Genomic DNA, 25625 nt, shown 5'->3' on the forward strand with positions numbered 1-25625 from the left:
ATGGACTTACTGCCATTTGGTAATTGTTTTCTGGCTGTTTTTGAATTCCTTTATTCTTCTCTTACACTCTTCTTGATTTTTTAAAATAGTGGTATGCCTAGGTGTTTTTGTTTGTTTTTTGTATACTTGCAATAGATTTTTGCTTTGTGAGGTACATAAACCCCATCTTGTGTTTATAACAGTCTGTTTTAATAACAGCTTAAGTTTGAATGCATTTTAAAGCCCTGTATTTTAACTCTCCCCTACCCATTATTTCTCTTTTTGATGTCAAAATCTACATTTTTTTATCTTGTGTATACATTGACACATTATTATAATTATAGTTTACTACCTTTGTGTTTGAATCTTTACACTAGATTATCAGTGATTAACCCACCACCATTACAGCGTTAGATTATTTGAATTTAACTATATTTACCTTTACCAGTGAGATTTATACTTCAAATGTTTTCTTGTTACTTGGTGCCCTTTCATTTCAATTTAGAGTTCCCTTTAACATTTCTTGTAATAATGATATATTTGTGGTGATTTCCTTCATCTTTTGGTTGTGTGGATAACTCTTTATTTCTTATTAAAATTTGAAAAACAACCTTTCTGGGTAGAGTATTCTTGGTTTTCATCTTTTTCCATTAGCAGTTTAAGGTATTTGGTCACTTCCTACACTTTAGTCTTGTGTAGGAGATGAACCTTGTCATTAAACCATGACCTAGCTCTTGTTTTTTTCTCAAATGTTTGTGATTGTCTAAGCAGCCTTATTTGTTCTTAGTGGCTTCTAGTATTTGAAGGTGTACCAAGAGCTATTAGTGTCCAAAGAAAAGGATATCAGTCAGCCTCTGGGTGCAGGCTGATTGTAAGCTGGACCCTCTGGCAGCAGCTTTTAAAGTATATAAATATACCTGTTTCAGGTGAATACCTCTTAATCCCTTACCCCTACTTTGCCCCCCCCTTCCCTCTCCCACTGATAACCATTAGTTTTTCTCTCTGTCTGTGATTTTGTTCTCTTTTACTATTTTTAAAATTTTTATTTATTTATTTATCTTTTGGTCACACATGCAGCTTGCAGAATCCTAGTTTCCTGACCAGAAATCAAACCTGTACGCCCTACGATGAGAGTGCAGAGTAATAACCACTGGACCACCAGGGATTTCCCCTTCTCTTACCATTTTTGATGTGGAGTTTTTCTTGTTCACCTGATGCATAGTTGTCACTCATCCTCTGGATTTCCTTCAGAGAAAAATTTTCTATACGTAGCTATAGATTTGGTGTGTCCATGGGAGAAGGTGAGTTCAGGAGCATCCTGTGTCACCATCTTGGAATGGACAGCTTGTTTGTTTTTAATACAGGAAGTTAACTTGGTTTGACACAAACTGCAAGCTTTTCTGTGCAGTTCAGTTCTTATTCTTGGCTGGGATGCTTGCAGTCTCACCTACATATGCTTTGTTTGGTGATCTGTGAGAGAGTTGGGTGGAGCTTATGCATAGTATTTGAAAGTTCCTCTCTTTCTCTCAGCAACCCACTCCAGTATTCTTGCCTGGGAAATCCCATAGACAGAGGAGCCTGATGGTTTACAATTCATGGGGTTGCAAAGAGTCGGATACAACTTAGCTACTAAACCACCACCACTACCAGTTTTCTCTCACGTTGTGACTCAGTCTACTTTTAAGCACTGATGTAATGTGTTTCCGGAGAAGGCGATGGCACCCCACTCCAGTACTCTTGCCTGGAAAATCCCATGGACAGAGGAGCCTGGTAGGCTGAGGTCCATGGGGTCGCGAAGAGTCGGACACGACTGAGTGACTTCCCTTTCACTTTTCACTTTCATGCATTGGAGAAGGAAATGGCAACCCACTCCAGTGTTCTTGCCTGGAGAATCCCAGGGACGGGGAGCCTGGTGGGCTGCCGTCTGTGGGGTCACACAGAGTCAGACACGACTGAAGTGACTTAGCAGCAGCAGCAGTAATGTGTTTCAGGTTAGAAAAACTTTGGATTTTCTCTCAGAATTTTAGCTGTCCTGTTCTGTATCACCTATGGTCATCCAAGTCTAATAGCTGTTTAAAAAATAGGAAATCACCCTGTACCATTCTTGCCTTTTAAGGATTGACTGCCACTCATAATCTGCCTGCTTTTGTTTAATCTGCAGCGCCTTCTGGTAGTTATTTTTCATATTTTTTCCCAGAGTTTATAGTTACTTGGGTAATGGTCAGTTTGTTAGGAGTATGTTGTTGTTGTTCAGTCACTTAGTCATGTCCAACTCTTTGCCACCCCATGAACTACAGCACGCCAGGCTTCCCTGTCCTTCGCTGTCTCTCAGAGTTTGCTCAAACTTATGTCCATTGAGTTGGCAATGCCATCCAACAGTCTCATCCTCTGTTGCCCTGTTCTTCTCCTGCCCTCAGTCTTTCCTAGTATCAGGGTCTTTTCCAGTGAGTTGGCTCTTTGCATTAGGTGGCCAAAGTATTGTTTTATTTTTTCTCTGTAGCTTTTTTGAATATGATCAATTTCTAATTCATATATTCTTTTGTTGTCTATATCCATTTGAGCTTTTTAATTTATGAATTGTAATTTTCTTTCATAGTTACAGATGCTTAATTATATTTAATGTTACAGTATTTTGTTATAATTTTCTTCTGTTTCTTGGCTAGGGCTGGGTGATTTTGTGTTTTCAACTCCTGAAAAGTTTTTATTTTCATTTTATGTTTTTTGACAGTAACTTGTTTGGGTAGTGAGTTCTTTTTTATTTTTCTTGTTCATGTTTATTTTTGTTGTATTTTCCTGGACCATTGATCTCATGTTACATGTTTCCTCTTCTGTTTCTACAATGAAATGCATTCAGTTTAATTAATGGTATTATTTTTGGTCTGTCTACTGTGGATTATTTCTTAATTTATAATTTTCATGAGTCCCTTACTTTTAGCCACTTCTTTTCACCACCAAACCTATGAGAGCCATCTCACTCTCTGAGACTGCCTTTACCCCAGTAATAGTGCCTTTCCTGTGATTCAGTACAGTTTCTAAGCTCTTGTGTTTAAAATATCCAAAAGGCAGTCCTTTGATCCACTAAATTTCATATTTTTCTCTCAGTATTTCCTTATTCAGAGTACGACCTCTCCCTCTGGAAAGAAGGCCCTAGATTACTTTATATGATGTTTACCATTAATATTTGTTGCACCATCATGAAGACCATACTGCACTTTTCATTCTTTCTGCTGCCTTGGATTCTTTGCTTAGATGTCTTTGGAGCACTTTGCTGACATCTGGTGTTTATTTTCCCATTAACAAGAAAATTGAAATTTGTAGTATCTTTTTCCAAGTTACATTGTATGTCTAGGTGATGGGTGATTTTGTTTTCTTCCCTTATTGGTGATTTTTGGAAGCTATGTGGAAGGAATTGCATTTAGAAGAATATAATTGTTGACAGCCTTTTACTATTAAAATAATCAATGTTACCAACCTAGACTTTGGACTTTTTTAGGTGTTTGAATTTCCTTTTCTTTATAATAAGTGACATATACTAGGGATGAATGTTAAGAATAGTGGAAAAGAATTGCCACCACTTTTCAGAGAAATATTCATTCTCACTACTCACTTGACCCTTACTAGAACCTCACTAGACCCTTCATCCCACAAGACTATTTGAAAGCCTTCTTTGAAAATAATCAAGGAATAGAAGAGGCCAAATTATGAAACTAAAATTTTTATCAGTTATAGTGTCCTGCTTTACAAACATTTTTATTCAGAGCATCCCAACAAGGGTCAAAAATACCCCATTTCTAAATACTATACAGTTAACCAGATATGTTAGATACAGGAAACCATACTGTGAGTTAATGAGTGTCTTCATTAACCTAGAGGAGGCTTCACTGAAGCTGTATTTCATGTTGTTCCTTTTTTTGATGCCCTAGTTCTTACACTTGGGAAGTATACACCATCATAAAATTTTATGTGCATGAACACTAGACCTTTCTTTTGAAGAGTGAAGGGAAGGACTATTTGAAAGGAAAAATTGAGGGACTTCCTTGATGGGTCCAGTAGCTAAGACCTGCAGGGGACCTGTGTCCAGTCCCTGGTCACAGAACTAGATCTTGCACATTGCAACTAAATGAATGAATAAATGTTTTTTAAAAAGAGTGAGAAATAGCAAAGCTGTTTAAGTGTATATATAGCACTTGAGTATCTGAAAATCAGTTCCTGTGTATTTCTGCTAAAATTTGCATACTTTAGGGGTATACAGACCACTAGTGAAACACTTTTACACATACTCTAGTGAAACACTTGTACATGTGGACAGGGAGATGTAATATAAAGGTTTTTACAAATCTCAATGTTCATCAAAGGGAAATGAATAATTCATGAACTATGCATACAACCCATGACTTAGCTGGAGCGGAAATGAGTAAATTAAAAAAAAAAGAACACAAACAAATTGTTCTCATGGATCTCTCAGAAAACAAACACTAAGTTAAAAAGCATGTTATAGAAGATTATGTTTAGTATGATACAATTTATATAAAGTACATGGAAAAATACTATTTCACTTTTAATACATTAATAATAAATATATAAAAATATGTTCCAGGGTAAATAAGCACTAATAATTTGGGGATAGTGATTCTTTGCAGGAGGCATAAGAGACCTGGATTTAATCCCTGGGTCAGGAAGATCTCCTGGAGGAGGGCATGGCAACCCACTCCAGTATTCTTGCCTGGAAAATCCCATGGACAGAGGAGCCTGGCAAGCTATGGTCCATAGGGTCGCACAGAGGTGGACACAATGGAGGCAACTTTGCACATGTACACAGAATACAAGTGAGATGAGAAGATATAATCTTTTTTTCTGGGCACATTGGTATCTTAAATAAAATCAGAATTGTCTTATTAGTGAAGAAAGAGAGAAAGTCTTTTATATAGGTATTGTGTAGGTAGGTAGTCTCTGCATCTTCTGACCAATGCCAAGAATTGGTAGGCCTGAGTTAGGGTACCTCTGGATCTGCTGTATTATTCCTCATAGGTCTCTGTATGCTTTAAAATAGCTCATAATAAGTTTTAAAAACAATAAATTAACGAACGAATGAATGATAGTTCTATGGCTAGAGTCTTTGGACATAAGCAGATAGAGGTGAAGTGAGACTAAATTCATTCTCAGATTTTCTTTCCTAGATGAAATGTTCCAGAGTCTTTAGCCTCACTTCACGTTCTCCCCAGTCATCCAAACAAAGAATCAGCCAAAGGTAATCTGGGCATAGTGTGGTTTGGCATCTCTCCCAATCACCCTACTCGTATATGTGAGATTTCTCTGACCTGGGTGTTCACTTCATGTCTCTCCTTTTGTTTACTGTTTGTCTCTCACACTGTCCTTAGCTGTGACTGTGTGCATACCTCCATGTGGGCTTATAAGTGTGCATGTGTGTATGAGGTTTCCCTTGTGGCACAGATGGTGAAGAATCTGCTTGCAATGTAGGAGACCTAGCTTTGGTCCCTGTGTCAGGAAGATCCCTTGGAGAAAGAAACAGCAACCCAATTCAGTATTCTTGCCTGGCGAATCGCATGGACAGAGGAGCCTGGCAGGCTACAGTCCACGGGGTTGCAGAGTTGGACATGACTGAGCAACTATGCACATATGTTTATACATGTGGGTTGTGTTTGTTCATGGACCCAAGAATGATTTTTTTCTAACTTAAATTATAAATTCAAATTTTTATCGTGGTTTGATCAGTTTTGAGTTTTATTTAAAATTTTGGGAGATCTTGTCTCACCAGAAAAGCACAGGACTAAAATCTTGATGACTTGAGTTATAGTCCTACCTCTGCCCTTACTGACTGTATAAACTTGGCCAGTTTACCCTCTCAGTATTGTCCCAATATAATTGTTAAGAGATCAGAAGTTTGGAAGGGATGAGTTAAAAGGCTCCTGTGAATGCTGACATTGTGGGGATTCTAAACATCACCATATGGCATTTCTGAGCTGGAAATGACAGCTGTGACAGTGTCCTGAGGTGAGAGGAATGATCTCCAACCCCTTCGTCCTCTCCACCTCCTTTTCTACCCCATCTTTTTCTCCTGACTCTCTTTTCATTGATCCCCTTTTCTCCTTGCCCCATGCCCCTGTCTTCTATCTGATTTTCTCCGTCCAGTGTATTTCTAACAGAAGAAGAAGACCCTGTGATTGGCCAAGTGAATCACAGGATTCAGCTCATCACTGGGCTGTCAGATGAAACAGCCGAATTTCTCCAGGTATGAGGTATCTGAGTCAACCTGACTGTGAAATCTGTGTCCTGTCCTGTCCTGTCCCCTTTTCTTGTCCTTTCTAATCAGGCACTTGAGCCATAGTTATCTCTGCCCTGAAAAGCTTTCCATTCTCCAGCCTGAGGACATGGGTCTTGAAATGTTGGGGGCCCCACGTCTATGCCCTTTCCCACAGAAACTTACCCAGCCTGATTGTTGGTTGTTTTTTTATTTGGGCAAAAATGGTAGAGGATTTAAGTGCATGGACCTCAGGAATCAAAAAGCCTGGGTAGGAATTCAAGCTTTGTGACTTTCTGTCTGTGTCACCTTAGGTAAATTCCATGTTTTGTCTGATCCTTAGTTTCCTGGTCCAGATGCAGGTGCTAGGTAAACTGGTTTTCAGTCTTCATTTAGGGGCAGGCTTGGGAATGCAGAGTTCTTGAGCTGGCTTGGAGCTTTCCCACTAGCTAACCATGTTTGTTTGTTTTTTAACTGCCAGGTTGCTGATTATGGCATTGGCGGACACTATGAACCTCATGTGGATTCTTTTTTGGTAAGAGCAAAACATCGTTCTTTTGGGCTGTGTTTCAAGTGGCAGGAAAAGGTACCAACTCACATGGAATGTTTGGCTTCTACCTCACGGTCATCTAAATTCTCAAGGATAAATCTTTGGGGACTGTCTTAAAATTAGACAGAAGAGAAAACAGATTTTATTGTCTTCTAGTGTGGTGCTGCCTCCACTGGGCACCTGGACTTAAGATGAATTCTTGGGGTAGAAAGTGATGGAGAGAGAGCTACATAGTCTTTTCCTCCTACCTGTGTCCCCTCTCTTGTGCTAGAAGGTTCCTCGGTCTCTTCAGGCAGACCTCATTCCTCTGTTGATAGGAGGAGCACTTGAGTCAGTTGCTTTGAGTGCCAGTACTTCAGCCTCACATAAGCCCCTTGTATGGCTGAACCAGACACTGAGAGAAGATTGGTATTTGTACTCTGGGAATGACAAGCTGAATCAGCAAACAAAACACCAAATGTTTCTTCAGCACTTTTAATATCCTGGTTACTCTCCTAGGATCTAGGGATAGGAAGGCAAAAAAAAAAAAAAAATTCCCATTTTCAAACAGAGGCATGCTTTTTGCAAGTCATGTGTGTGAATAGTTACTTTCTAAGTTACTTAGTAAGTGCTATAAAGAAGGTATGTGCACAGTGTCCTGAGACCCAGTGAACAGGCATGCAGCCTAAATGTTCAGAAAAGATTTCCTGGGGGAGCTTAGGTGTAAGCTAAGATTCTTCCTTTAAAACTGTCCCTTCATAAGAAGGTGTCCCTAGAATCAAAGCCCTCTCTCACTGCTGCCAGAATATAGTCTGAAAGTACCTGTCTCTACAGTCAAGATTGACAGGAATCTGTGAAACCATATTCTTGATGTTGTGGGAATAGCTTTTACTGAGGAAATGATATAGATCTTGAAAGCAAAAGCCAATCTGTTCCTATAGATGGATAAGACCTCTTTGTGATTCCACTCTGAAATGTTCCTGACTTATCCAGCTCTAGGATCAAATGTTTTCTAGAGTGGCATGCATTCCTTCTTAGTCATCTTTTCTGACCCACTTCCTTTGTTGAGTTTTCTGTCTCCACCATGCAAAAATAAGTGGAGTGGTGGGTTTGTTCTTGGAATGTAACACTTAGTTCCTATATCTGCCCTTTCTGTCTGGATTCCAGTCTCACCTGCCTATATGATCATATCCATCCTTGAGGAGCAGGGTGACCTCCATTTGGCTAAGATGAGTTTCTCATTCTCATAATGGTTGGGAAAGCAACTATTGTTCATGCTTCTTTTCTTAGTTAAGCTTAAGACCTGTATATTCACTTTTACATAAATTTCACAGGACTTTGACAGTAACCCTTTGGAATTTATTGTGACGGGGAATCGCATAGCCACATTCATGAACTATGTAAGTATGGTCAGTACGGACTTTTCCCCTAGACACACTAAGCATGAGCTGGAAGCATCACCCCTGAACAAAACATTGAGGACTTCGATCCAGAAATTTGTGATTTTTAAAACACTGCAGTAGATTCTAATGATCAACCTTGTGAGGGAACTACTATCACTTAGTGATTAAAAGTAGAGGGGGAAAGAGGGAAAGGGAAAAGTTGCAGAATCCCCTCGGGGAGTCATTCGGTTACTCCTTAACATTGTCAGTCTCTTCATTGAGGGGTGAAGATCTAGAACCATTTGTTTTGACAGGTGTGATTTTCCTCCTCTGCACTAGGGCTAATTTTTTCATTTTCTTTAAGTAACTGTTTAATTTTTAAGCTAATTTTAAAATAAGCAATGAGGGGGAAAAGCCCTCAGGATTCCTAGAGGCGTATAACAGACATTTTTCTACTGTATTTCCTTTTCTACCCAAATTATATCAAATAATACTCCGGTATTATCACACTTACTTTTAAAATTTCCAAAAATTGTTCCCAAGTTATAGCAGATTTAGACCTCACTTTTGTGAGGGACATCCCAGAGACTTGCTCATCACTAATGACTACTAAAGGAAATCTACCCTGAATATTCATTGAAAGGACTGATGGTAAAACTGAAGCTCCGATAATTTGGCCATCTGATGTGAAGAACCAAGTCATTGGAAAAGACTGATTCTGGGAAAGATTGAGGGCAAGAGGAGAGAAGGGTGGTAGAGAATGGGAAGTTAGATAGCATCACTGACTCAATGGACATGAATATGAGCAAACTCTGGGAGACAGGGAAGGAGAGGGGAACCTGGTGTGCTGCAGTCCATAGGGTCGCCATGAGTCGGACATGTCTTAGCGACTGAACAACAACAACAACAAAGACTGCTTCCATGGGGAAAGGTTTCTCTCTCATTCTTATTCATTCCTTTTGGAAGGAAATGATTGTCAATATTGAAATTCTGTCATACCCAATTTCAGGTTGGTACAACATGAAGATCCTTCCTGTTCTTTTAATCATCATTATTAATAAGAAAAAAGCTTAATTTGGACAAAGAATGTTCTTTCTGGAATTTTTTGAATATGACTTGTTTTATTTGTTTCAATGAGTGATTATAACTTAGAAAATGGATATGAGTGGTGTACTTTAGTCCCAACGGGCAGTAGTCACAATGTGTAAATTTCCTGTTTTCGCCAAGATATAATAAGAAAAATCATTAATTACAAAATTAGTGTAAGACATTTTAGGCCTAATATTCTAGGTACAGATTATTTGGAACAGTTACCCCACATCTTTTCTCCAGCATGAACATTGGAGCAATGCTTTTATGGTATGTTAAGAAACATTGGTCAAGGATTTAGAAGAGAAGGTGGTAAAGAAATGTAGTTTGAGTTCTCTTGTGAATTAACTATATTCCTAGCTCTTCCAGTCTTTGCTACTGCCACAGATATTTGGAAGTTATTCTGTTTGCTTCTCTCATAGTTAAATAGACAAGAGATGGCAGATATGGTATTTAAAGTTGATACTAATTATAGTTCCTGGAGAAGGAAATGGCAACCCACTCTAGTATTCTTGCCTGGAAAATCCCATGGACAGAGGAACCTGGTGGGCTACAGTCCATGGGGTCACAAAGAGTTGGTCACGACTGAGCACATGAGCACTAATTATAGTTCACTTTCTTTGCCTTATGTATATTCTGCTTGCCACATTCTTGGAACAGTTGCAGTATTTATTGTTTACTTTTATATAGATGATTCAGTGGAAAGGGCAGGGCCTTTTCAGTTCAGTTCAATTCAGTCGCTCAGTTGTGTCCGACTCTTTGCGACCCCATGAATCGCAGCACGCCAGGCCTCCCTGTCCATCACCAACTCCCAGAGTTTACCCAAACTCATGTCCATCGAGTCGGTGATGCCATCCAGCCATCTTATCCTCTGTCGTCCCCTTCTCTTCCTGCCCCCAATCCCTCCCAGCATCAGGATCTTTTCCAGTGAGTCAGCTCTTCACATCAGGTGGCCAAAGTATTGGAGTTTCAGTTTCAGCATCAGTCCTTCCAATGAACACCCAGGACTGATCTCCTTTAGGATGGACTGGTTGGATCTCCTTGCAGTCCAAGGGACTCTCAAGAGTCTTCTCCAACACCACAGTTCAAAAGCATCAATTCTTCAGCACTCAGCTTTCTTCACAGTCAAACTCTCACATCCATACATGACCACTGGAAAAACCATAGCCTTGACTAGACGGGCCTTTGTTGGCAAAGTAATGTCTCTGCTTTTGAATATGCCATCTAGGTTGGTCATAACTTTTCTTCCAAGGAGTAAGTGTCTTTTAATTTCATGGCTTCAGTCACCATCTGCAGTGATTTTGGAGCCCCAAAAAATAAAGTCTGCCACTGTTTCCACTGTTTCTCCATCTATTTCCCATGAAGTGATGGGACCAGATGCCATGATCTTCGTTTTCTGAATGTTGAGCTTTAAGCCAACTTTTTCACTCTCCACTTTCACTTTCATCAAGAGGCTTTTTAGTTCTTCTTCACTTTCTGCCATAAGGGTGGTGTCATCTGCATATCTGAGGTTATTGATATTTCCCCCAGCAGTCTTGAAAAGTTCTGATGCTGAATCTGCTAGATACTAGCTGTGTATATTTGGCAAGTTGTTGCTTTTAGGTTTTTTGTCCCCATTGATTTATTGGTTAGTTAAAGGTATTGAAATAACCTGTCCCAATTTCTAATCCAGTTTTGTTAGCCTCTGCAACAGTCAATTAGAAAATATTTATTGGCAAAAAAGAAAGAAACTGTGTATTAGCACCTACGGTTCCCCTGGTGGCTCAGTGGTAAAGAATCTGCCTGCAGTGCAGGAGCCACAGGACATGTGGGTTTGATCTCTGGGTCAGGAAGATCCCCTTGAGGAGGGCATGGCAACACACTTCAGTATTCTTGCCTGGAGAATTCTATGGACAGAGGAGTCTGTCGGGCTAACGGTCCATAGGGTCACAAAGAGTTGGACACGACTGAAGCAACTTAGCACACACACATTGGTACCTACAGTGTACTGAAAGTGAAAGTGAAAGTGAAGTCACTCAGTCGTGTCCAACTCTTTGCGACCCCATGGGCTGTAGCCTACCAGGCTTCTCAGTCCGTGGGATTTTCCAGGCAAGAGTACTGGAGTGGGTTGCCATTTCCATCTCCAGGGGATCTTCCCGACCCAGGGATCGAACCCAGGTCTCCCACATTGTAGGCAGATGCTTTACCCTCTGAGCCACCAGGGGGCATTGATTATTACTAGGTGCTGAGAATGTTGCAGTGAATAGAATCACCTAAGTGTCCATGCTTATGAAGATTAAATTCAAGTGGTGTAATTTAACAATAAATATGAAAAATTAAAACTCTATTAATAAGATGAATGCACATTTTAGAAGTCTTATAAAGGAATTAATTATAGTGGTATTAAGAAAAATAAGCTATGTTGGGAGATTTTGTTGATTAGGGAAAATCTCTTTTAAGGAAATTACATTGGGGTAATAATGAGCCAGCTGTGTGAATGACCTGAAAGATGAGTGTAACAAGTGCAAAGGTCTGAGACAGAGAAAAACTTAGCACAAAGAAATATTTTGAAAGTAGCTCTTTCAATTTCAGCCACCATTTTCTGACATTTTCAGACAATCTTGATCTCCCAGCACTTAGATATGGCAGTTGTTCAGTTTTCCAGACACGTACATAGTAACAAAGCATTGGGAGCATGCTCATTTGGACCTTCAGTCATTGTTGTGTTACTACACAGGAAATATGAAGGTATTCTTTATTCCTGTGTTAGGCTTGTACCTCTGCTGTAATGGGTGGCACACCAGTTAATCTGATCCAAACCCTCATCCTGAGATGTCTGAGCCTTGTTTACCATTATGTTTTGAGGGCATGAATGAAACATTTGTCCCTTTACTATTAAAATTTGACAAGTCCAGGAAACCCTCCCATGGATCACCTGAGCACCATATTTTTCCTTATTTCCATTCTGTAATAGCGACAGCAACACTTACCTTCTTTAAAAAAAAAATGTTTTGGCTACACCACACCCCATGTGGACTCTTAATGCCCCAACCAGAGATAGAATCCATACCCCTGAAGAAGTGCAGAGTCTTAACCACTGGACTGCCAGGGAAGTCCCAGCACTATTTCCTCTTGATGATCAGGGTCAATGACCCTGTCAGAAAAGTGACTCCTTTTATTTCTTCCTGGTCTCTTGGCATGAAGTGCTTAAAGGGACAGTGCCATAGCCATAGCTTAAATTTCAGTAGGATTCTCTGTATCCCCTGGTAGAAGTTTTCTATTCTGGTAATCAGGTCCTGTAGAGTAATGCTGTCCAATAGAACATTCTACAGTAATGGAAATGTATAGTGCTTGTGTTATTTATTATGGTAGCCACTGTCTCATGTGGCTATTGAGCACTTGAAATATGACTAGTACAACTAAGGAACTTAATTTTTAATTACATTTTAAAATTTAAACAGATATACATGGCTAATTGTTACCTTATTTGGTAGTGGTAGCTCTAGATCAATAGAGCCTATAGGAAACAGAAATTCTCCAGGTGAATCACTCTGAATGGCATGAAGTGGAGCCATTCCAATTTCCATCCCAGGGTTCCCAGACCCATGTATTCTGCATATTATAGTTATTGATTTGGGGATATAAAATGCATCCTGAAAGATGACCTTGTCCTCGTAGAATATAATTAGAATGTTCAAGCTAACACCTTACCGGAATCTTTAAGAGATCTCTACTGTGTCAAGCTACTATTTTTTTGGGTGGTAGACTGTGATGGGACCAGCTGACCATTTGATCATAACTATTAAAGATTGTGAAAATTCAGGATCCTACCACATTTGTGAAGTCTTTAAATATCCAGTAGTTGGTCCAGAGCAGCATATCCCATAATCTGCCTCTGCCTGTTCACAGCTAAAACAGAAAGTTGGCCAACTTTAAGTGCATACTGTAGCAGGAAAGTTAGAAATGGAGTATTTGTGGTAGAAATTAAGTGTTTAAGCTTGAAATATGAAGTGATTATGCAACAAAGCTGCCCATTGGGTTCTTGTCTGTCATATCTACCATGTCATAAGATGGCGCCGGCCCAGCAGGAACTTTATGGTAGACTTTTCCATTCATGTGAACAAGGAAGTTGGGATTTTTATAGGAATTGTACTGAACCAGTAGATTATTTGGGTAGTATTGCCATGTTAGCAGTATAGTCTTCCAATCATTAATGAATTAGCTCAAAATGTGGGTGCAAACTGAAAATATATTGCTATTAGAAATAGTGCTGAAATGCAGTGTTTTGGAAATCACCCAAATGATTACAGCTGTGAGTGCTTCACATTGTGTGAAAAGAGATGTGATGCATGGTAAAGATAAACACAGACCTGTGCCAGTTTTACATGTGACAGGCCCCATCCCCACCTCCCACCAACATCCTTAGAATCCAGACCCAATAATTAGATCCTGATGGAATATGTTAACTCAGTTTCTGTAGCTTCTTCAGTATACAGTGTGTTTTTCCCTTATTAGGCCTGCTACTTCTTTAGTTAGGTTATGCTGTAGCTTGATTTCAGTTATTGGTGTAGTGACCAGAAGGAGAATGAAAGTAGATCCTGAGGGATATGCACCTGGTTTTACAAGGCTGAGACCTTTCTACCATGTCCGTAAATGGGGTAAATCTATCCTCTTAAAAATTTTTATTGAGATGTAATTTATATACCATAAATTTCACCCTTTTAAGTATATAATTCAGTGATTTTTAGTGTATTGCACAACATGGTGATGCAACAATCATTAATATAATTCCATGATGTTTCTATCACCCCCCAAACAAACCCTGTGTCCTTTTAACAGTAATTCACATTCTCCCCTTCTTTTTCCCTTCTCAGTCCCTGGCAAGCATTACTCTGTTTTCTGCCTGTGTGGATTTATTTATTCTGAACATTTCATACAAACACAATCATATAACATACAGGCTTTTGTGTCTGTTTTCTTTCCCTTAGTATTTTCAAGGTTCATCCATGTTGTAGCATGTATTTCAATACATTTTTAGAGCTAAGTAATATGCCATTGTATGGATATGGCATATTTTGTTTATCCATCATTTGCTGAGCATTCGAGTTTTGACTTTTCAACTATTGTGAATTATGCTACCAAAAAGATTTATGTACAAATTTTTGTGTGAACAGATATTTTAAATTCTCTTGGTTATCCTAGGAGTAGAATTACTGGGTCATATGGTAACTGTGTTTAACTTTTATAGCAACTGTTACACTGCTTCCTCCAGTGACAGTACCGTTTTACTTTCCCATCATCAGTGTATGACTGTTACCATTTCTTCACACTCTTGTCAACACTTATATTTTCTGCTTTTTATTTTTATAGCCATCCTATGGTGAGTGATATATCTTCTTTTTGCTTATATTTGTATTTGCATAATGCCTAATGATGTTGATCATCTTTTAATGTTTTTATTGGCCAGTTCTTTATCTTCATTGGAGATATATTTACATCCATTGTCCACTTTAAAATTAGGTTGTCTTTTTATTGAGTTTCATGTATTCTTTTTTATATCCAGGATACTAGAACTTTATCAGATATATAACCTGGAAATATTTCTCCCATTGTGACTTTCCTTAATGGTGTCCTTTGATGCACAAAAGTTTTTAAATTTAATGAAGTCCAGTTAATCTGTTCTTTTCCCTTTGGTTACTTATAATTTATATGTCACACCTAAGAAACCATTGCTTGATCCAAGGTCACAAATATTATACCTGTATTTTCTCTTAAGAGTTTTATCATTTTAGCTGTTGTATTTAAGTTTGATACATTTTGAGTCAACTTCTTTTTTGGCTGTGCCATGCAGCTTATGGGATCTCAATTCCCCTACCAGGGATTGAACCTAGGCCACAGCAGTGAAAGCCTGGAATCTTAACCACCGGGGAACTTCCCGAGTTAATTTTTGCATGTGGTGAGCTACGGGTCCACTTCATTCTCGTGCACTTAGATATCCATTTGTCCCAGCACCATTTGTTGAAAAGATTGTTCTTTCCTTACTGTAAGTTCTGAAATCAATGAATGTGTACTTCAACTTTATTTTTCCTTTCCAAGATTTTTGGCTATTCTGGGTCCCTTGCATTTCCACAGGAACTTTAGGATAGGTTTTTTTCATTTATATGAACAAGGGAGTTGGAATTTTATAGGGATTTCACTGAGCCTATAAATTGTTGGGATAGTACTGCCATTTGGCAATATAGACTTCCAGTTCAGTAACATGGAGGTGTTTTTCTATTTATTTAGGTCTTTTTTACTTTCTCTCAGTAGTGCTTTGTAGTTATCAGTATGCAGGCCTTTCACTTCTTTTTTCATGTGTGTGGTTTCTAGTTCAGATTTTTAAAAATTGAAGTATACTTGATTTATTGTGTTTTACACTATATATTATGTTTTTCACGTACACCAAAATAATCCAGTTATTTATATATATAGCATATTTTTTCAAACTTTTCAATTATAGATTATTGCAAGATATTTATACATAGTTGTGTGTATCTGTTAATACCAAACTCCTAATTGATTCCTGCCTGCACTGATTTACCCTCTGATAGCCATACGTTTACCATCTGATAACTATGTTTTTTTTTTTCTACATCTTTAGGGGAACCTTAGTTTGTATACCATACCCGTGTATCTTTTAGTCACCTGAGATATTGCACCACCAGTGTGTTCTTTTCCACTAATATCCTTTCCCAATTTGCTGTTACTGAAGGTTTGAACACATATACAACTACACCATTCCAGGGACTATTAATATTACATCTCCCACAAATGCTAGGGTCCTCATTGCTAGCCACCAAGCAGGTAATTGACTGCCAAAATCTTATTTTAGAATCTATATATTAGAACCACTCAGTTTACTAACAGTTTTTAGGTCAATTCTAAATACAGACTCTGAACTGGAGATTTGCATTCAAGAATAATATTAGACATTGGGGGAAACAGGGTTGGGCAGTGCAGTAAGATGAACTATGATTCAGCTGCAAAACAGACCTGAGTCAACCCTCTGAGAAGGTCTGGAACTTGGAAAACCCCTTATAATTGCCCTAAATTGAGGCAAGATGCCTAGACCTTCCTACTCTGGCATCAGCCCAGCATTGAAGAAGGCTGTCCCTAGGGAGGTTGTAACACAGGTGAGGCATTTCTTTTCAGATGAGGGCAGTATCCAGAGAGGGACATAGCTGTGAGTCATCAGCAAGCAACACTCCTGACAGCTTCAGAAATGAATACCTCAATCCAGAAAGAAGCATCTGGGTGGCTCACCACACTGTTTGCCTCATAGGCTTTACAGTGTGGGCCCTGGGCTGATTGGCTGAAAGGAGGCAGAGAAAGGGAAAAATATTAGATTGCAAGGAGCAAAAGAACACAGGTTGATATTTGTCAAAACTTTTTTTTCAAGGAGTCCTTGCAGGGCAGGGTTGAATCAGCTCCTCCTGGGCAGTTGTAGATAAAGTATGGCCCAGTGACTCTCATGGTGTTGTTTTCCTGCTGTAAGCCTCAGAGAAGGGGAAACCTGGGCCAAGTAGTCTGTACAGAACATTTCTCATGGACCCCAAAGAAGAGGCAGTTGGAAGAAAGCTAGAGGCCTATCCTTGAGGCTGCAGAGATTAGTTGTAGTTCAAAGATACTGGTAACAAGAAAGGGATAGCAGCAGGGCTTTACCAGCTAGGGGCCAGGTGATACAGCAACCGATGGATTTTATGTGAATTCTGAGAACGGTAAGTCCATGGGGACTGAGTAGGGGTTAGCCAGCCATGTCTCTTTTAAGGGATGTACAAAAAAAATATCAAAATGGATTAAAGAACTAAATGTAGAACTGGGTATGTAGGGGACTTCCCTGGTGTCTCAGTGACTAAGACTCTGAGCTCCCAATGCAGTGGGCCTCAGTTCAGTCCTTGGTCAGGAAACTATATTCCACTTGCTGCAACTGAGAGTTCACATGCCACAGCCAAAGATCCTGCATGCCACAACTAGAAGATCCCACGGTGCTACAATGAAGATGGATGATCCTGAGTGCCCCAAATAAGACCTGGCACAGCCAAATAAATAAAACAGTTTTAAAAAAGGCTAGATATATAAAACTCCTAGAGGAAAATACAGTCAGAACATGCTGACGTAAATTACAGCAGTATTTGTTTGAATCCATCTCCTAAAGTAAAGGAAATAAAACTAAACAAATGGGACAAAAGCTTTTGCACAACAAAGGAAACTGTCAACAAAACAAAAGACGACCTACTGAGCAGGGGGAAATATTTGCAAATGATATCAGTGATAAGAGATTCATATTTAATATATATAAGCAGTTCATGTGACTCAACATTTAAAAAAATCTTGATTAAAAAGTGGGCAGAAGGAGCACTCCCAAGATGGTGGAGGAATAGGACGGGGAGACCACTTTTTCCCCAACAAATTCATCAAAAGATCATTTGAATGCTGAGCAACTTCCACAAAACAACTTCTGAACACTGGCAGAGAACACCAGGCACCCAGAAAGGCAGCCCATTCTCTTTGAAAGGAGTTAGGACAAAATACAAAAGACAGAAGGAGAGACAACAGAGTTAGGGATGGAAACCCATCCTGGGGAGGGAGTTGTGAAGGAGGAGACGTTTCCAAACAGTAGGAGACCCTCTCTCAGGTGTGTCTGTGGGAAGTTTTGGAATCTCAGAGGGCAACATAACCGGGAGAAAGAAAAAATCCCCACAGAATACATGCCTAAGCGCAACTGCCATCGGAGAAGTTGCCCAGACACTCACTTCTGCCACCAGCTAGGGGGTGCTGGACAGGGAGGCATGGGCTGCATAATCAGTGCTTAGGGTAAGGACCAGGCCTGAATGCCCTGAGGACAATCTGAGGGAGCTAACATGAGACAGCAGCCCAAACTGGGACTGCCAGAGAGAGAGAAAAAAGAGAACTTTACCGTGAAAGGCTAATGCACAGCCTGGCCTGCTCACAGAACAAAGGATTGAGTGAATACCAAGGGAGAGCTAGTTGACTGCATACAGGACCCACTCCTCCCACCCCTGCCACCAGAGGCAGAGAGGCAGGTGAGTGACAGACAGAGCTGAAAGGCAAGGGATTGTTACAATCTCTACCTGAGACCGGCATCCTCCACCAAACTGTGAGCAGGCTCCCAGTTGCTAACCATGTCTTCCTGGGATCCTGAACAGTTGACATCTGCCAGGAGGGTTGGAGCCTGAGATCAGCTTTCCAGAGGAGACACACGGGACACCTGGGAAAATGAGTGGCCGAGACCGGGGAGGTCATTAAGATGCATGGCCCTCCTGGAACAGTGTGCTCACCAAGCACCTGGTTGCTTGAGCTGCTTGGACCTGGGAAAGGTACAAAACACACACCGAACAGAGTCTGTGCCCTTATGGGGTACCCGAGAACCTGAGCAGTTTAGACTTGGGAAGTGCACAAAATGCAGGGCCCGCTTTGGACAGTGCCCCTGCAGAGCACCCTGGAGCCTGAGCAGTGTAGACCCGGAAAGCGCATACTACCTTGAGCTGGGGCAAACCCAGTGTGGTCCATATACTGTGAGCACTCCCCACATACACCAGTGATATTTGTTTGCAGTGTCCCTCACTCCCCCACAACACAACTGAACAAGTGAGCCTAAATAAGTGACCACCTTTGCCTTCTTGTATCAGGGTAGAGGTTAGACACTGGAGAGACCTGAAAGAAGAGGAAGCCAAAATAAACAAGGAAGAGGGAACCGCTCTGGAAGTGACAGGCACAACAGATTAAAACTCTGTAGTTAACATTGACTAAGCATTGGAGGGGGCTTACAGACCTTGTGAATAAGTACAAGCTGCAACAAGGAACTATCTGAAACTGAACTGATGCTACACGGCCACAACCACTCCAGAGGAATTCCTAGATATAGTTTTACTATTATCACTACTTAAGTTTTTTTAAGTTTAAGTTCTTTTTTGCTCCTTTTTCATTTTTATAAGCTACTATTACCTTGCAAAATGACCCTATTTTTAAAGCCTATATATATATTTTATAATTTTTGTGATTTTGTTTTGTATTTTTAATATTTTGTTTTTTTGAGAGTCTAACCTCTACTCTAGATTTTTAATCTTTACTTTTTGGTATTTGTTAGAAACTTTGTACCTTTAAGAATCTAATCTTCAGTATCCATTTTCACTTAGGGGTGTGATTACTGGCTTGATTTCTCTCTCCTCTTTTGATGCTCCCTTTTCTCTCCCAGGTCACCTCTATCTCCTCTCTCCCCCTTCTTTTCTCTGTTTAACTCTGTGAATCTGTCTGGGTGTTTTCAGGCTGTGAAGAACACTTAGGGAACACTTAGGGAACTGATTACTGGCTAGACTGGTCTCTCCCCTTTTGACTCTCCCTCTTCTCCTTCTGGTCACCTCTATCTCCCTCCTCCCTCTCCTCCATGTAACTCTGTGAACCTCTCTGGGTGTCCCTCACTTTGGAGAATTGTTTCGCCATTAACCTAGATGTTTTTCACTGTGCTGTATGGAGGGAGAATTCTTGAGGCTACTGTAAGAATAAGACTGAAAGCCAGAGGCAGGAGGCTTAACTCCAGAACTTGAGAACATGAGAGAACTCTTGATTCCAGGGCACATTAATAGACAAGAGCTCACCCAAAAGCCTCCATACCTACACTGAAACCAAGCTCAACCCAAGAGCCAATAAGTTCCAGAGTAAGACATACACCATGCTAATTCTCCAGCAAAGCAGGAACACAGCCCTGAGCATCAAGATAGGCTGCCCAAAGCCATGCCAAACCTATAGATACTGAAAAACTCACTACTGGACACTTAATTGCACTTCAGAGAGAAGAGATCCAACTTCACCCACCAGAACACAGGTGCAAGCTCCCCTAACCAGGAAACCTTGACAAGCCACTAATCCAACCCCACCCACAGGGAGCAGGCTCCACAATAAAGAGGAATCACGAATTTCCAGCCTACGGAAAGGGCACCCCAAACACAGCTATCTAAACAAAATGAAAAGGCAGAGAAATAGCAGGTAAAAGAACATGATAAATGCCCACCAAACCAAACCAAAGAGGAGGAGATAGGGAGTCTACCTGACAAAGAATTTAGAATAATGATAGTACAGATGATCCAAAATCTTGAAAGCAAAATGGAGTTACAGATAAATAGACTAGAGACAAGGATTGAGAAGATGCAATAAATATTTAACAAGGACCTAGAAGAAATAAGAGTTAATCAATAATGAATAATGCAGTAAATGAGATAAAAAACAGTCTGTAGAGAAACAACAGTAGAATAACTGAGGCAGAAGATAGGATAAGTGAGGGGGAAGATAGAATGGTGGAAATATATGAAGCAGAAAAGAAAAAAAATTAAATGACAACCTCAGAGAGCTCTGGGACAATGTTAAGCACCCCGATATTCAAATCATAGGAGTCCCAGAAGATGAAAGGGCATGAGAAAATACTTGAGGAGATAATATTTGAAATCTTCCCTAAAATGGGGAAGGAAATAGCCACCCAAATTCCAGAAATCCGGAGAGTCCCAAACAGGGTAAACCCAAGGCAAAATACCCCAGGACACATATTAATCAAATTAATGAAGATCAAACACAAAGAGGAAATATTAAAAGCAGCAAAGGAAAAGCAACAAATAACACACAAGAGGATTCCCATAAGGATAACAGCTGATCTTTCAATAGAAACTGTTCAGGCCAGAGGGGAATGGCAAGACGTTCTTAAAGTGATGAAAGAGAAAAACCTACAACCCAGATTATTATACCCAGCAAGGATCTCATTCAAATATGAAGGAGAAATCAAAAGCTTTACAGACAAAACCTGAGAGAGTTCAGCACCACCAAACCAGCTCTTCAACAAATGCTAAAGGGTCTTCTCTAGACAGGAAACACAGAAAAGGTTTATAAACTTGAACCCAAAACAACAAAGAAAATGGCAATGGGATCATACTTATCAGTAATTACCTTAAATGTAAATGGGTTAAATACCCCAACCAAAAGACAAAGACTGACTGAATGGATACAAAAGCAAGACCACTATATATGCTGTCTACAAGAGACCCACCTCAAACCAAGGGACACATACAGACTGAAAGTGAAGGGCTGGAAAAAGATATTTCATGCAAATGGAGACCAAGAGAAAACAGGAGTAGCAATACTCATAACAGATAAAACAAACTTTGAAATAAAGACAGTGAAAGAGACAAAGAAGGACACTACATAATGATGAAAGGATCAATCCAAGAAGAAGATATAACAATTATATATGCACCCAACACAGGAGCACCTCAATATGTAAGGCAAATGCTAACAAGTATGAAAGGGAAAATTAACAGTAACAATAATAGTGGGAGACTTTAATACCCTACTCACACCTATAGATAGATCAACCAAACAGATAATTAGCAAAGAAACACAAACTTTAAATGGACCAGTTAGACCTAATTTGATATCTATAGGACATTTCACCCCAAAACAATGAATTTCACCTTTTTCTCAAGTGCACATGGAACATTCTCCAGGATAGATCACATCCTAGGCCATAAATCTAGCCTAGATAAATTCAAAAATATTAAAATCATTCAAAGCATCTTTTCTGATCACAATGCAGTAAGATCACATGTCAATTACAGGAAAAAAGTTATTAAAAATACAAACACATGGAGGCTAAACAACATGCTTCTGAATAACAAACAAATAATGGAAGAAATGAAAAAGGAGATCAAAATAGGCATAGAAACAAATGAAAATGAAAACACGACATCCCAAAACCTATGGGATTCAGTAAAAGCAGTGCTAAGGGGAAGGTTCATAGCAATACAAGATTACCTCAAGAAACAACAGAAAAATCACATAAATAACCTTAATTTTACACTTAAAGCAACTAGAAGTGAAGAAACCCAGGGTTAGTAGAAGGAAAGAAATCATTAAAATTAGAGCAGAAATAAATGAAAAAGAAACAAATGAGACTATAGCAAAAATCCACTAAACTAAACTAAACTAAACTAAAAGCTTTGAGAAGATAAATAGACAACTAGCCAGACTCATCAAGAAAAAGAGGGAGAAGAATCAAATCAACAAAATTGGAAATGAAACTGGAGAAATCACAACAGACAACACAGAAGTACAAAGGATCACAAGAGACTACTATCAGGAACTGTTTTATGTCAATAAAATGGACAACTTGGAAGAAATGGGCTAATTCTTAGAAAAGCATAACTTCTAAAAATAAACTAGGAAGAAATAGAAAATCTTAACAGACCCATCACAAACATGGAAATTGAAACTATAATCAAAAATCTTCCAACAAATAAAAGCCTAGGACCAGATGGCTTCACAGGTGAATTTTACCAAAAATTTAGAGGAGAGCTGACACGTATCCTACTCAAACCCTTCCAGAAAACTGCAGAGGAAGGTAAATTCCCAAACTCATTCTATGAGGCCACCATCATCCTAATACCAAAAATGCCACAGACAAAGATACCACACAAAAAAAGACAACTACAGGCCAATATCACTGATGAACATAGATGCAAAAATCATCAACAAAATTCTAGCAAACAGAATCCAACAACATATTAAAGAGATCATACATCATGACCAAGTGGGCTTTATTCCAGGAATGCAAGGATTCTTCAATATTTGCAAACTAATCATTGTGATATACCACATTAAAAAAATTGAAGGATAAAAACCATATGATTATCTCAATAGATACAGAGAAAGCCTTTGACAAAATTCAACACCCATTTATGATGAAAACTCCAGAAAGCAGGCATAGAAGGAACATACCTCAACATAATAGAAGCCATATGATAAACCCACAGCAAACATTATCCTCAATGGCAAGAAATGAAAGCATTTCCCCTAAAGTCAGGAACAAGACAAAGCTGCCTACTCTCACCACTGCTAGTCAACATAGTTTTGGAAGTTTTGGCCACAGCCATCAGAGAAGAAAAAGAAATAAAAAGAATCCAGATTGGAAAAGAAGAAATAAAACTGTCACTATTTGCAGATGACACGATCATCTACATAGAAAACCCTAAAGACACCACCAGAAAATTACTAGAGCTAATCAATGAATATGGTAAAGTTGTAGGATATAAAATCAACACACAGAAATCCCTTGCATTGCTATACACTAACAATGAGAAAATAGAGAAATTTAGGAAATAATCCCATTCACCATTGTGATGAAAAGAATAAAATACTTAGGAATAAATGTAGTAAAGAAACAAAAGACCTATATATAGAAAACTATAAAACACTGATGAAAGAAATCAAAGATAACACAAATAGATGGAGAAATATACCATGTTCATGAATCAGAAGAATCAATATAGTAAAAATGAGTATACTACCCAAAGCGATCTATAGATTCAATACAATCCCTGTCTAGCTACCAGTGGCATTTTTCACAGAACTGAGTACAAATAATTTCACAATTTGTATGGAAATACAAAAACCTTGAAAAGCCAGAGCAACCTTGAGAAAGAAGAAGGGAACTGGAGGAATCAACCTGCCTGACTTCAGACTGTACTACAAAGCTGCGGTCATCAAGACAGTATGGTACTGGCAGAAAGACAGAAATATAGAATAGTGGAACAAAATAGAAAGCCCAGAGATAAATTCACACACCTATGGACACCTTAACTTTGACAAAGGAGGCAAAAATATACAGTGGAGAAAAGACAATTTCTTTAACAAGTGGTGCTGGGAAAACTGGTCAACCACCTGTAAAAGAATGAAATTAGAACACTTTCTAATACTGTACACAAACATAAAGTCAAAATGGGTTAAAGATCTAAATGTAAGACCAGAAACTATAAAACTCCTAGAGGAAAACATAGGCAGAACACTCTCTGACATAAATCACAGCAAGATCCTCTATGACCCACCTCCCAGAGTAATGAAAATAAAAGTAAAAATAAACCAGTGGGATGTAATTAAACTTAAAAGGTTTTGCACAGCGAAGGAAACTATAAGCAAGGTGAAAAGACAGCCTTCAGAATGGGAGAAGATAATAACAAATGAAGCAACTGACAATTAATCTCAAAAATATACAAGCAGCTCATGCATTTCAATACCAGAAAAATAAATGAGCCAATAAAAAATGGGCCAAAGAACTAAACAGACATTTCTCCAAAGAAGACATACAGGTGGCTACCAAACACATGAAAAGATGTTCAACATCACTCATTATCAGAGAAATGCAAATCAAAACCACAATGAGGTACCATCTTACGCCAGTCAGAATGGCTGCTATCCAAAAGTCTACAAACAATGAATGCTGGAGAGGGTGTGGAGAAAAGGGAAGCCTCTTACACTGTTGGTGGGAATGCAAACGAGTACAGCCACTATGGAGAACAGTGTGGAGATTCCTTAAAAAACTGGAAATAGAACTGCCATACGACCTGGCAATCCCACTGCTGAGCATACACACCAAGGAAACCAGAATTGAAAGAGACACGTGTACCCCAGTGTTCATCGTGCCACTGTTTACAATAGCCAGGACATGGAAGCAACCTAGATGTCCATCTGCAGACGAATGGATAAGAAAGCTGTGGTACATATACACAATGGAATATGACTCAGCTATTAAAAGGAACACATTTGAATCAGTTCTAATAAGGTAGATGAAACTGGAGCCTGTTATACAGAGTGAAATAAGTCAGAAAGAAAAACACCAATACAGTATATTAACACATATATATGGAATTTAGAAAGACGGTAATGACAACCCTATACACGAGACAGCAAAAGAGACACAGATGTAGATGAAAGACTTTCGAGGGTGGGATGATTTGAGAGAGTAGCATTGAAATCTGTATATTACCATATGTGAAATAGATGACCAGTCCACATTCGATGTATGAAACAGGGCACTCAAAGCTGGTGCACTGGCACAACCCAGAGGGATGGAATGAGAAGGGAGATAGATGAGAGGGGGGTTTGGGATGGGGGACACACATACACCCGTGGCTGATTCATGTCCATGTATGGCAAAAACTACCACGTTATTGTAAAGTAATTAGCCCCCAATTAAATAAATGTCTTTTTAAAGTGGGCAGAAGAACTGAATAGACATTTTTCCAAAGAGGAAATTAAGATGGCCAGCAGACATGGAAAAAATGCTCAATGTGATTAATCCTCAGGGAAATGCAGATCAAACCCACAGTGAGATACTATCTCACACCTGTCAGAACAGCCATCATCAATAACACAAATAGCACATGTTGGCAAGGATATGGAGAAACGGGAACCTCCTGCTGTTGGTATGAATGTAAATTGGTGCAGCCACTATGGAAAACAGAATGGAAATTTCTGAAAATCATAATTTTTTTATGACTTATTTACCTTTGACTCAGCAATTCCATTTTTA

The 25625-nt window shown here is 39.2% G+C and overlaps 1 protein-coding gene across 1 annotated transcript in view; it reads left to right on the plus strand.

Moving 5' to 3' along the window:
• Positions 1-25625, plus strand: part of LOC138086215 (prolyl 4-hydroxylase subunit alpha-2-like) — an 88890-nt gene that overhangs the window by 56250 nt on the left and 7015 nt on the right. Inside the window, exons 7-10 of the mRNA XM_068981023.1 lie at positions 5157-5227; positions 6130-6229; positions 6720-6779; positions 8102-8167. Of these exons, the coding sequence (XP_068837124.1) occupies positions 5157-5227; positions 6130-6229; positions 6720-6779; positions 8102-8167 (297 nt within the window). The remainder of the gene's footprint in view (positions 1-5156; positions 5228-6129; positions 6230-6719; positions 6780-8101; positions 8168-25625) is intronic.

This window comes from Capricornis sumatraensis, chromosome 9 (genome assembly GCF_032405125.1).
Source record: "Capricornis sumatraensis isolate serow.1 chromosome 9, serow.2, whole genome shotgun sequence".
NCBI lineage: Eukaryota > Metazoa > Chordata > Mammalia > Artiodactyla > Bovidae > Capricornis > Capricornis sumatraensis.